The 14,330-nt window shown below is 43.4% G+C and overlaps 1 protein-coding gene across 5 annotated transcripts in view; it reads left to right on the top strand.

Moving 5' to 3' along the window:
- The window catches only part of rhobtb4 (Rho related BTB domain containing 4), a 38,616-nt gene that overhangs the window by 6,234 nt on the left and 18,052 nt on the right, over positions 1-14,330 (top strand). For 3 of the 5 annotated variants that reach the window (XM_047591187.1, XM_047591186.1, XM_047591185.1), the window contains exon 3: positions 13,953-14,154. In XM_047591187.1, coding sequence (XP_047447143.1) covers positions 13,963-14,154 — 192 coding nt within the window. In that variant the 5' untranslated portion in view covers positions 13,953-13,962. Of the gene's footprint in view, positions 1-7,876; positions 8,276-13,952; positions 14,155-14,330 lie in introns of those variants that run through there. The other 2 variants (XM_047591184.1, XM_047591188.1) reach the window with 2 other exon arrangements.

Below are 14,330 nucleotides of genomic sequence, written 5' to 3'. Positions count from 1 at the left end.
TTTCCATCACACTATTTTAGGATACCTACTGCGCATAGTGTATCAGCTGCGTGTGTACGCGCACGCACGTATTGTCTAGTTTATTGTAATTCTCGCAATCGGAGATGCACAATGACATCCATTTTGAAAGATTCACGTGGTGCATGTTAATAGTAATAAGATCATATTTTTGGATTTTTGTGATTTCAGGCTAGCATATGGATTACATGTGTCCTCCTCTGCCTGAAAAACTGCTCTGACCACTCAGGATTCGAATACCCACTCAGTGCCCCATTAGATGAAATGGCTATTGAGATAAATGCTGTGCTCTCTCTGTGAGACGCAACGTTTTCACCTAACAACAGGTTTGTTTTTCTTTGTGCGAGGGCAATACAATATGAGGAACTCTACCAAGGAGCTGCGCAAGTGGATAAAGAACACGCAGTCTATTTGAAGTAAACACAACAGAGGACCTTCCTGTTATGCCTCGGCTCCCTCTAATGTGGTTTATTTCTCTGTCTGTGTCTCAGTGTCTCTGTGTTTTGTATTTTTTGCACTCCTTTTCGTCTCCTCCCATGTGTTTTTCTCCTCTCTGTTTCTGTATCTGCGAGGCAACGGTGTGATTTATATGGAGACAGATGGATTTTGGATTAGCCTGCTAGCCATGTTATGCAAAAAATACACAGCAGATGTGATGTAGTAGATGCGTTTTAAATAGTTTGACGTAAAACATTTTGCAGTTAAATTAAGTAATTAAATGAAAAATAAAAATAATCTGGACACAAGTGGCAGTACCTATGATTAACAGGCTTAACAGGGAAAAAATGAATTTTGGTAATTTTTTCAAGTGTTTATTTCTTACAAACTACTCAATTCTTTGAGTTTTTCCAAGAAAACAATGAAAACACTTTAATTTCATGGATCTGCTGTAACCAATGGACACATTACAGTGTCTACGTCATTTTAAGTGGTACCAAGCCAAATAGACTGAAATGCCCAGATACTCAGTACTTTGCAGAGTGTGCTGGGTGGATGAACCGGCTGTTTGCTGCGTGATCTCGGCAGGGCCACAGCTCTGCTTTTCTCTGCCAGACTGAAGTCCAGAGGTGTTTGTCTTGGCTTCGTTGTCTGTTTGATCAGGCTGTTATGAGAATACCGAGTGACCTGCGCTGAGGCCAAACACATCTCTCCGCTCACAACTTTAGCATTTGCCTTGCCCCAGCCGCTCGTCCTCGAAGATAGCGTCGGAACTTCGCACCATTTCGTTCCAGCCTGTATTTTTATTTCTTGCAACGTGTCTGTTCTGTTTTTATTGCAAGAGACTACATGAAAAAAAAAAATCTCTGTGATATTTGCCCTCCTTCACCTTTTCCCTGACTGACCTCAGTCCGAGTCCAAAGTTTGCTCTCAGGAATCCTCACTGTAGCGTAAGTTCAGACCTGTCTCAGGTTCAGAGAGGTTATCAAGATTCCCAACACCACCACAGGTAGCGGTGAGGTGTCAGAGAACAGTATCAAACTGCACACAACAGTATCAAACTACACACATAGTTTGACGTATTGCAGAGGACAATGGTTCTGCAGTTTAAGTGCTGGTCAATAAAGCTCTTAGACTCATGCTCAGCATGATGGGAAGCTTTCTGTACTGAAACTGAATTAAGGTATCCGCTGAATCTTCTGAGGCTGATGCCAGGAATTATTTTCCCAACACTTTTATATTCCACCACTTACAAACAGCAATGCTTTTATGTCTTAGTTCATTTTGTTAGGTTTATTCATCAGTCATCTGTAAGCATGCTCTGTTGTCATTTTTGGATGTGTAATTTCACACTGCTTCGCTGCAACACCACTTTCACATGTGGATTTGTTTCTCTTATATAGGCTCAAAAGACCTTGTTCTTACGACCCAAATATTAACTCTTTTCTCACTAGCACCAGATTAAGAAGCTCCACCAGCAAAATATCCTGTACCTTCAGACACTTTGCTGGTAGTTCCTGATAAGCTTGTTCCTGATCCCTGCTGATGTATTCACTAAATGACATATTAAATGAATATGTCGGTAGGATTAAATGAATTTCAAGCATAATGCATCTGAGGTGTAAGTGTAATAAATCTATTAAGAGGAGGCAAAGACGGTGCTCAGCGGATTATACTTATTAAAACAGGTGTCTTATAGCAGAAATGATGGTGACTTTCAGACTTTCATCCCCATGTACCTATCATAGCTGTGTAGTCTTAAGTGTATTCATTAGCCTCATTCATGTTCTCATTGAATGTTTACATAGAGACTAGTATGGAAGTCAGCACCACTTGAGGCGGGACAGTTAAAAATGTGGGTCAGTCTTGGTCTGTGTTGGTGCTATTTTCCTATTGAATGTGTTCTGTGTGTGTGGTATATACAGTAGTTCAGCATTTATGCATCAGTTAGTGCAGCCCCAGATTCCATTTTGACTTGTGGCGACTGTATGCACGCATGCTGCTACTGCAGTCCATGACCTGTTGACGCTACTTCCCTTCTGACCTAGAGTCTTTCCTGAGCTTATGACCTTTGGTCTTGTAATCAATTCCCTCCTGGTCTCCGTCTGTATTTCCATATCTGTCTCTTTCCTCAAAACAGGTTGTCACACCCCAACTTGGGGTGATTTCCTTACAGTTCCTGTGATGGGAAACCCACACACTCAGTCCTCTACATTGTCATTGTTTTTTGTGTTAACTGTGTGTAACTCAGGAACCCTCTTATCCGACCAAAAGTGAAAGTCTTCAGTTGATTTCAGTATGTTTAGGTTCATATCGTACTAATTATCCAGCAAAGTGAACTGTCACTTTAAGAGTTTGGACCAACAGCTGAAGAGAGTCTTAATAAGATTAGCCCTGCCACTTGACAGCCAGAGCTTAAGAGGCACCTCCACTGACCTGTGTGTCTCCACCCAGCAGAGAGTGTGCATGTGTATTTGTTTGTGGTCTTAAAACTGTGGAAATTTGGAGAGTCTGCTTATTTGTCCCTGCATAATTTCCTTCATGTTTGCGTATCCATGCATATCTTTGCCTGTGTACTTATATCAGCGCCCAGACACGTCCGTGCAACCTGAATCCCCTTGCTTCAAAATGCAGGCGGCGTATTTTGCTTCCAGGACAGGCAAGCGGCTTGTCTTCATCACAGAAGATTTGCGCCACTCAAGAATTTAGAGCATCCACGCAACATTTCAAATTCTCAAAATTGTGGCCCCTCTCATGTCTCAACCTGAGATTTTGGGTAAAACATGTTCAACATTCAAAGCAAGGACTTTGAAACAAAACAAGTAAACAGGAATTTCTCATTTAAGTGTTTCCAACTTAGAACTAGGAAACTTAAGGTCATACAAGACAATGCCAGGGTTATGTGACGTGAACATGAGCTGATACTGGGTGACATGGCCTATATTAACGGTGGTTGTTTGTGCTAAATACCCCATAACTCAAAGTTGCTGTGGGACTACCGGTCAAGGACAGTGAGGAGCATGCAGTGTTCCTGTTCACACCAAGAACCACTAAAGCCGTAAATACCACTGAGAAGCATTTGATTCGGCCTTGAGATCATAATCAGATGTCGGTTAATTCTCAGCCAGTGAGACAAAGAGAGCTTCCACTCTACACTATACAGCCTCTGCAATGCTACCTCCCTCCTCATTCACCCCACCTTCCATCATTTAATCAAGCCACTTTACATTCCTGACATATTCCGCCATCACAACCCGTCATCACCAGCATCGACTCTACGTGATCGTGCTTTAGCATTACTATCAAGGAACACTTAGATGCACTCTGGGAATCAGACTCACAAAATAACTATCGTTCCAAACTCCAGTCGCTCATGACAAGTATGTTAACAGGAAGTGAGTTTTTTTTTTATCTCTTTTTGGAATGCTGCAGAACCTGGACTCATGTTTAATGAGTCATACTTCATTCTTGTTCAGGATCTTTCTAATTTTATCCACAATTTACAAGTCTCAAATCTATCTATACATCTATGTCTGTCTGTCTGTCTGTCTGTCTGTCAAATTCCAAAATGAAATATAAAGGTCTGTCTTTCTCTAAAACGCCTCAGAAAACACGAGCAACGGGGTGACATGTCTTCATTAGGATATAATGAGACAACAGCAGCTGCTCACACTTGGAGTTTTCCAACTGACTCCAGTAGATAAGGCAATCTTCTGATAACTTAGCGAGTAAACAATATCCTCTGGCTCTCTCTCTCTCTCTCTCTCTCTTGCGCTCTTCTCCGTCCGTCTCTTTATGCCCGTTCTCTCAGGCTTTGTCTAAGTTTTCCACTTAAACTCACACAATCACCCATTGCCAAATAGACAAATAGACCCTCTGTTACAAAACACACTGTATTTCATGCCATGATGCTGGCTCTGGCAACACTCGGCCACTTCTCCATGTCAGGATGTGCACTGCGTATGTGTGTGAGAGGGAAGTTAACAGTGGGAATGAAAAAGTGATTTGACATTGATTTATTGCAATTTCTGGGCATTTGTCAGTTTTCACTGTTTCTCCATTGTATCTTTATTTAGCCATGCCAGTTTCCCACAAGCTCATTCCACTCGAGCCTTCAGTATTTCCAGTCTCACTCTTGACCTCTGAGTTTTCTTCCCAAGTGAACAAATTCATGCGCTGGATTTTTCTTGTCACTCTGCACGACAAAAACCAGTGCCAAAATCCCCACACGATAATGATCTCATCAGTGATGTACATGGGATGTTTGCCTGTGTGCGTGCGTTAGGGCTGAAGGTAGAATTTAATCTATGATGTTGTTATCAGTCCCATGGTGTCGGAGGACTGTTTGGAAGACTCACTGCAGCTCTGACCTACTTGTGTCAGTGAATGAGCTGCATCTAGACTGTTTTTGTTGAGTGCGTTGCATGTGTGTGCGCTTGTTAGAGCTCGGGACCGTGTGTGTTTAAGGCGAACTCTGTGTGGACGCGGGGAGTGTGAGAAGCTGGGTGTTTTGACAGCTTTAGAACTGTTCCAGTACAATGCCGGGGCAGGGGGTGAGCGGGCCTGTTGGATATTTGGGTGAGCTGGGATGAGAATGGGGTCAGTGGAGGAGTGGACAGGAAGGGATCAGATTTTATTCCACAGTTCTAACTGGCCATACAAATGATATGTGAAATCAAATGCTTCAAGTGGTACTCGCAAAGATGGTTTCATTTAAATACAACTGTCTGTGGCTGAATAGTCTAACTGTGGGGACTACTGTTGAAAATATTCCAGTAGTTGTACAATCATGTATATTTGCGTTATTATCAATTGTATGTCTGAACATTTATTACTGTTGTAGCTTAACGTTAAAAACAAGTCTACAAAAGGGGACAACAACATTTTTTTGATTGTAGATCAATTTAAAATATTTCAAAAAGCAATGGAACAAGAAGGGGGGGGGGGGGGGGGGGGGGCAGCCAGAGTGAGCTGTTAGATGAAGGGCTGCAGTCATTCTAGCTCTAAACTTAATCAATCTAAGCATACATTTACTTAAGCAGAGGGGAAATTTACTGGAACAATTACAAATGTATTCTAAGATGAAAGTACCACACTTTCATCTTAAGTGGTATCAGTTAACTTTTAGCATGTACATGAGTGCAAATCTATCTATTGATCTATCTACTGATATCCTTATCAAGTATTTGAAGAAGAAAATTCCCATTTAGTCTTAAATATTCCATTTGAACATTGATGAACTTGCCGATTTTGACTAAATAGATTATGTTGAATGCATGAGTCTTTCAGTAAAACCTGAGAAACTGGACTGCACTGAATATACTGCAGACAAACAGAGTATTTATCCAGGCAACGCTCATGCCACACATGCCAAAGAATGATCTCAGCTCATTCTCCCAACTTTAATCTCACCAAAGTGTAAACGCTATGGGAGTAGACTTCCCACACAGTTAATAAAAGAGCGATAAAGCTTGTGAACAAAGCACAGTCCTCTTCGTACTACTGTAGCTGAAAAGGCCAGACATCACCTCAGACTGTGCTGCTTGAGAGTTCTCTCACAAGTACGCATCTCCGACAAAGGGGCTCCCTCTCAACTTTTCTAAGCCCTCTCAGTGCCAGTGGTGTTGAACCCCTGCTTTCTCTAACAGCATTCCAGCCCATCTTTCATGCTGTTTCATTCTGGCCTTGCCAGCCAGGTCAGGGGGCAGTATTTTCTCAGGCCTTCAATGCAACATTGGATATGTGCCTATAAAACACCCCCACTTCTTGTGTATTCAACTGTTGAATTCATTTTGGCATTGGTGCTGTTTGCATGTTGTGTAAGACCTGGTGTAAACACATATATTTGGATGCAGGGATAGCAGGTCAGAGGTCAGGTCATGGATTTAAGTTGACCTAAATGACTGATCTACACCTGAATCCATCAAAAACACGTATGATACTGTTGTGTCGTGGTGCCCTGGTGACAACACAGACTTAATCAGTTAGAGTTGAGGTCTCCTTTGTTTCAGGGAGATCAGTACCGGATTTGACCAGTAGATGTCCGTCTTCAGTTTTGCACAGTCATGAAAGAAAGTTGATAGACACATGTTCAGGATCCTGATTTTAGATGAAACGTGGTCAAATAGAATTCCATATTCTCATCTGGAGTTGTATATGTGTGTGTGTGTGTGTGTGTGTGTGCATGTGTGTGTGTGTGTGTGTGTGTGTGTGTGTGTGTGTGTGTGTGTGTGTGTGTGTGTGTGTGTGTAATGAGTGGGAGATGTTAAAAGTCAGGAGAAAGTTCCTGTTTTGAAAAGATGTATGGGTAAAGCTTTTAAAATTTAAATTAAACATAGTTTTCTTACAGAAGAGTGTGGTATTTTTGCAGTCTTGGTGACATGGTAGCATTTTTCCCGTCTCCTGGTACAGATTAACATTCCAGATATGAATTCCCAGACATTGTGATCAAGGAAAAATATCAGGGCAAAAGGCCTGTATTTTCCATGATCCAGTCGACAATGTACTGTTGGTATTTTCCTGTATTGGCTTTAGAAGCACTACAGTTGCTATGTGGCAGTTGCTATGCCCGATCACCCAGAATAACCACAGAAGAAAAATTCTCTCTATTGCCATGAGTAATAACAACACTATTGCATAATTTATCTGGATTTTAGTTTAGAGAGAGGATGACTTACTTGTATAAGCAAGGATTAAAGGATAAATAGAGCTCAGTCAGATGGATATTTATACATGTGGACATTTCATAATTGATTTTCATTTGATCTCTCTTGATACCTTTAGGTTTTTATTTATTTATTTTTTTAATATGCCCCTTTCCGTGTGTCTTAATAATTATATCTCTGTAAAAGCATACAGAGCCTGCACAAAGACCAATTAAAGACAGCATGCTTTGCAGAGTGTTTTGAGTTAACAGGATAGAAAGAGCACAGTTTCGGGGGCGGGGCCATTACCGCATTGCAGGATATGATTGGCTCTCCTGTTCTAACGTCTTACGAGACCTTAAAGTGATCCTCTTTAGCTCCAACATCCGACACATAAAGTCTTATATATAGCTCACTTGGACTGTTAAATCGCCTTTTCTTGGTGTTATTTATATCAAAGAAAGCTATTTGACCACTGTTTGTAATTTGCAGAAGATACATAACACAGTAAAGCTGGACATCTGTAGCGAACGGCAGCTATTATAATAATTGAATGAATGCACTTTACAAATGCTATATAGTGTAAGTTTTCCTTTTTCAGAAGTCGTCTCCCAGATCTGTAATTGTCAAGCATCTGAGGTGTCGGTCGGAGTGGGTATAGGGTAAGGGCGCCGCTCTTGTGAATGTGTAAATTGCCCCTTTCAAGCAGAGCCTGAACGCAACACGAAAAGAGTTGGCCGCCGTGTGTCGTGACGCGCAGTCGTGGGGGCGTGTCCGTGATGAAATCAGCTGGGGAAACAACAACAGAAAAGGAGGTGGCTCGGACCAGAAACATCTTTCGGCCAGTTATGTTTAGGTCACAGTCGAAACGGTGTCAGTTTGAAAAACGAAACTGCACAATATCAGATCTGCGGAAGCGAGTCGATACTTGTTGAGTTCTGTGAGGCGCTGGATTAAAGAGGCAGCGAGGGAAAGTGAGAGGTGGAGGATGTGACAGGGCACAGGTCCTGTCTGCAGTTGCGCTCTTTGTTAAAGAACGGGGCCACCGCGAACGTCTCTTCATTCTCCGCATTTCTTTGTCCGGTGTGGGAGACCGGCTGAACCACCAGCAGAGTGGCATGTGGGTCAATTCAGGAACCGTCGGAAGGTAGGGACCCCTCCTGCAGGAATACTGGGTAACTGTTCTTGCTCTCCTTGTTGTGCACAAAGCAATCCACATGCCGCTTGAAATACTATTCACTCCAAATCTTTACCAGCTGTATGCTGCTCAAGTCTAGTGACATTATTGTACTTAGGGGTTTAATCTCCTCGTATATCTCTATAATAGCCAGGTAATAGTTCCAGAGCCTCTTACATCTAAACCGTATTAAATTAGATTATTTTATACAATGAGGTGTCACAATGGGGGATGACTGTTATTTGTGAAATCCCACACGTGCAGCACAGACTGATCACACTGTATAACATTTTGATTCATTGCTGTGGCCAGTGCAGCGGATGGGCTTGGCACGTTACGCAAGACTAATCAGCGCATCATTTAGGATGTAGGCTAGTAGGCACCTGTCTTTTATAACATCCTTAAGTGAAATATACCCTAGTACTGCCCTGCCACAAGGTGTGTGTTATGCATTTCAACTGTCCCGATATGGATGACAAAAGAATTGATTCATTGGTTTGTTGAATCGGTTTCCAAAAAAAAAAAAGGAAAAAAATATATGAATGGACCAGGTGGTTATGAATGGCTGCGGGGAGAGGGAGCAGACAAGGTTCTTTTCATTGATGAGTGGAGTGATCCTACACCACGGTATTTACTGGAGGAGCATGCGGATCAAAAAAATTTGACTGGAGATGACAAAAAAACTTGTTAGATTACAGACGATCCGCGTGCGCGCGCACACACACACGTACACACACGCACGCTGTAATGCTGATCCGTGGCTGTGACGACATCAGAGGGATTGTGTTACGCAGGTGGCTGCGTGGCTGATGAAGAATACTCTCACTCCTGCCTGGAAATAAATAAATAATTTCTCACATGAGAAGCTCTTATCTGGCCATCATTTAATTTCTAGTCACAGGCTATTAATCACGTCTACAGGATTGCATAAAACACTTGGCAAGCTCGCAATATTGTGCAATCCTTGTATTTTAGCCAGCATATTTTTTTTTTCTCTCCTGAGAGGATGTCTATTAATGGCCACTGTGTGACGGCGGTTCATCTTTTTGTGGAGATGCCAACTTCACTTTCGGTTCTTTGAAACTTTAAACATACCTGTCAAAATGGTTCAAGATCCTGCCAATGCTGACGCGTCACTGTAACACCAGTTGGCATGAATAGGAGTTTGAAAAGAGGCTTTGTCTCACTGGCCGCCACTACCGCTAAATGAATCGAAGGTGGTGCTGTCATTGTGCACTGTCTGATGCGTTTGGGGCAGAGCTACTGTACTCCTGATTAGGCACCGTGCCCGGAGCTTTGACTGAGTCAACAGCTTTGAGATAGCGTTGTGCACCACCGACGAACCCACATAGTGAGCCAGCATTATATGGCTGGCTTGAATGTGCTGACCCCTGTGACAGTTTGTAGTGGAAGATACGTAGAGTTAATAGAGCTTGTAATATTTTATGCTTCATGTGTTCTCACTTTTGTCTAGACACTGTGGAAAGTTTTGTAAAGCGTGAGAACAATTATGTGAAAAAAATATTATTTGAGCTGCTGCTCATGGATTTTTCAACTCTATAGTGTAATTTGATAGTTAGCATTCAGGTTAAGCACTTTATACTAGGCTTAAAATGGCATGGGATATCTTCTTCCAGACAGACTTAAGCCACTTCCTGATCAGTAAAGTAGCAGTATGTGGGTCATTGACTGAGTCCTTGGTTTTAAGGTTACAGTAAATGCCTTGACTGGGTGTAAGAGGGGTAACGCAAAATTCTGCGCACCCAATTGTCCAAATTCATGACATGTTCAGACACTCAGCTACAAACTACAGTATTCTGTCATTACTGAATGAATCTGTGCTGGATACTTGTATATGAAGCTGTATTTGCAAAAGAGCCGCATGCAGAAACATAATTTTGTATGCAATTGCAAAATATTTAGCAAGAAAGCGTCGCCCTATGAATAAAGATCTGCTCCCTCAAAAGCAAAGTCAAAAGATTTGCCAGCTCATCTGTTAGTTTTATCTGAATAGCCTTGAAGAGGGAATTGTGAGAATGGGTGAGAAAGCAGAGTAGGAGGGAGAAAAGCAAGATTTGCATATGAAAATAATGGAGTGGATACTAAAAGGCATACAAAATAGAAATGAGACAGAGAGAAACAAGCCAAAGCACGAGAAATAAATGGAGGGAATCAGTGGAAAATATGGATGGGAGGAGGAGGAGGGGTAGGAAGATGGGGAGGGATAAAGGAAATGAGGGCATCAAGAGGAGTCTATCTGTGTTTGCAAAGCATTGTTGCTTTGAAGAAGGGTTTCTCTACTAGGCTGACATGCAGTTTCCAAAGACCCTTTCGTTCAGTAGGATAGACGCAAGCAACAACAACAACAACGTCTGCCACGGGCCATGTAAATCCCACAGCTATCTGCAGTGGGTGAGGCAAGTGCGTGCAGGCATGCTTGTGTGTATGCATTTCTGTGCTAGTGCGACTGAGTCTGAGGTCTACTGTCAGCCAGCCAGGGAGCCAAGCAGAGGCTACAGACCAGGTTATGTAACCAGTCTGTGTCAGCTGTGCCTGTGGCAGTCAGTGTCTCAAACACACACATAACACACACACATATACACACCTGAAAAGTATGCCCAAACACATGTGAGTAGGCATTTCCTTTCATGATAGCAGACTTTTGTCAAAACGTTGAGGCTCAGGGATGAAATCAAGACGTTATCATGATTACACAAATACCAATCGTATCTGCCATCAGTTACACATGGACAATTTCACTATGTAGACAACCCCACACCGCTGCATTAGTGCTCAAGTGTTGGCCTATTTATGGATCTAAAGTCTTTACTTGTTGTTTTTGATCATGGCATCGGGGCGGAGTATACCCGAGAGGAAGTGGTCAAAGGCGAATAGAGACTGTTGAAGGTTCTGGGATGAGCTATTCCTGCCAGTGGATTGCTAAATGTGTTACATAACAGAGGGAATATGATGGGGCAGCAAAACGGACGTGGGAAAGCTGTTTGTTTAATGCCACTCCTTGGTGGCCTTCCAGAGAAGTGTAGATAGGTCAGACAGATAGCTGCTAATTAAAAGGGCGAGCGGAGGCCCTGACATAAAATGTGAGAGAATAATCTCTTGAGACAAGGAAGATGGGAAGAAGGATAGTAGAAAGCGATTACTGAAAGATGATAAGCAGAGTCAGGTCAGAAGGTGTGGTTGGATTGAGTGGATTAAGGATGAGTTTCTTTGCCTCTCGCCCTTGTACACAAAATGCTCTTAGACTTACTTGAGAACCTGAAGGGTCGTGCTGTGTGTGAAGTGGGCGCTTTTGTCACAGCATTCCTATCACTGCCTTGCTTACACCCATCAATAAGCCGATGAAATAGTCAGAGCTGCGTGCACACACGCAACAAAACGTCTTTCATGCACATTTTATTGTCACATTCCACCACCTCTTTGTCCTCCCAGACTCTTTTACTGCCTTTCTGGGAAGATGACACTGGCCAAGAGATGAAGTCTAGACGTCTGTGTACAGTTCACTATAGGTCGTTGGCTAAAAATGAAACCTGATCTTTACAGCTTCTTTTTCCACTCCTCTGAGCTGCACCGCTTGGCTCTCGCAGTATCCGTCGCCTGCTTATCCTCCTGCCATGCAATTAAAAATAATTGGTGAAGTCTGTGTAAGCTCATGACGTTTAAATATAAACCCGTGAGCAGGTGCATATTTGTCCTGTGCAGTGATGCATGAGGAGGCAAATTGTGTTAGGTGCACTGACTGATGCATGACTGGACTCGCTCTGGTGAAGAACCTCAGATGCAGGACGAGCTGGGCATTCTCGATCCCCCCGAGAAGCTGTCCACACTGCAGCCGACGCCGCCTTCTGGTCACGCCACTCTTTGCATCGTGGACTGGCCCAGTGCTCATTACCACATGCACACGCTTGAATGCACACGCACACACTTGGACGTAGGAAAACAGCAGGAAAATCTGTGATTTGTTCCGTTGAGCAGCCTCGGTTATTGCTGGTCTTGCCCTTTCGATCCCCATGCCGTGACTGACTGACTCTAATGTTGGGCTCACAGTCCCTCTTTTTCTCGCTAAGACTAATAATCCCTTCCCTGCCTTGTCTCTTGTACAATTCCTGTTGCTAATCTACTGTTGCATTGGATACACTAGGAATTAACAGTAATCTACATCCTCTTTCCCTCTCCCTTTCTCTCTGCCAGTGCAGTCGATGTAATTCTCGCTCATATGTCCATTGACACATTGCAAGGACGTTACAGAAGCACCTGTGGTGTGCCAGGTGTTATTGTCTGGCCTTAAACCTTTATTGATAGCTGTGAGGAGACACAGGAAGTAATGGGTAAAAGGAGACGGGATGGTACTTGGCAAAGGGCGCAAGCGCTCCTTGCTTTTCTTAATGCAGCACAGAGAGGACGTCTGCTGTGACCATTAGGCAGAAAGAAGGCAGTTAGGTAACAGCAGTGTGGTGCTGCCTTTTTATTGCCTCTTCTATCTGTGTCCTCTACCTGTGGTACGTGTCTCCAAGGGTGTCACAGCTAGAGAGGTGGTAAGGGAAGAGATATTTATAACTCTCTCACTCATAGTTCTCTTCCATATGGACCATTCAGGGAACAGCGTCTTTGACAGACACCTTTCTCCAGCTCAGATAGACAAAGGTAGGCTGTCTGTGCTGTCTGTGTACTTTCTGGCTAATGTGTGGGGTTCCTTTTGAAATCAGGATCCACAAAGAAGGAAAACTAATGCCTTAGGTCTTTAGGGAAAAAGCAGCAATGACATTACATACAGAGCGGAAGTACACGAACACATAGAGACCATCTCACGGCCGAATTGCCGTCTCATGTGTCCGATGAATAGATGCCATTTTTAGCTGCCGGTGTCTGCCATCGATGCCAGCAGCGTCAATGGAATGACACGCAAAGCCCTTTATGAATGTTTCAAATGCTCTATTTATGGGGCCTTTGACCAAGCTGAAGTGATGAACGGACTGATTAGCGGCGTACCGGTCCATCTCTGCATGCGGGGTAGTGGTGGTGCCTTTGCAACAGAGCAGATTCCTCCAGGAGTTTTTTGTAATGGGCATTGACATGTGTTTTGACACGTCAGACATGTCTGTAAGCAGTTTATGGAAAGGGGATTTTGGTAAGCTTTCCACAGTCATATTTGGTGTTAAAAGAAGAAGTCTTTTTGTGCTGCCAGTATAGCTGTTTCCTCATCTTTCCTTGTGTTTTCTCCGTAACGAGGATGCTTCCAGTGCACTAAAAGTGGAGCAGACAGGGAGGAAGATGTACAAGGGCAGGAAAGGACAGTCAATTCAGCTCTCTATTGTTTCTCCATCTTTCTCTCTCTGTCTCTCTCGCTCCCTCTCTCCGTGCTGTTACAGAAATAGCTCTGCCGTCGTTCTATTCCTCAGCCTGTGAGCCATGTGTTCTGTTTGGGGGTTTGGCAGAAGCCTGTGTACACTGGGCAGTACAGCTACGGGGGCTTAGAGCCTTAACAAAGCTTCCCTTGGCCGGACTGGGCGAGAGTTTGAAGCTACTGATGCCAGTTGCTTTCATTGTCAAAAATGCAGTGTCATTATTCCTGGGATGTTTTATCAAATGTGATTTTAATCTCTCCTGAATGTTAAACTAACCGGTTTCCCCCTCTCTGTCCTCTCTACATTCTCCAGGGCCCTCTCCATGGATATAGACACAGACTATGAGCGGCCCAATGTGGAAACCATTAAATGTGTGGTGGTAGGGGATAATGCAGTAGGCAAGACCAGGCTAATCTGTGCCCGGGCCTGCAACGCCACCCTCACACAGTATCAGCTGCTTGCCACCCACGTGCCAACCGTCTGGGCCATCGACCAGTACCGTGTATGCCAGGAGGTGGGCACACATTCACACACACACACACACACAGTGGAAAGAGACATATATAGACAAACTTGGCTTTCTGGACGTGCTTATATTACTGGGCTAAGTTTATTGTGCATTAAAACCGAAGGAAATTCATGAAAGCTACTGATTGCTGTATTAGTGTTAAAAAGGCACGCAGTTTAAAA

This window comes from Mugil cephalus, chromosome 8, assembly GCF_022458985.1.
Source record: "Mugil cephalus isolate CIBA_MC_2020 chromosome 8, CIBA_Mcephalus_1.1, whole genome shotgun sequence".
Classification (NCBI taxonomy): Eukaryota; Metazoa; Chordata; class Actinopteri; order Mugiliformes; family Mugilidae; genus Mugil; species Mugil cephalus.
The sequence above is the reverse complement of the archived record's forward strand: the minus strand, read 5'-3'. Positions and strand labels throughout refer to the sequence as shown.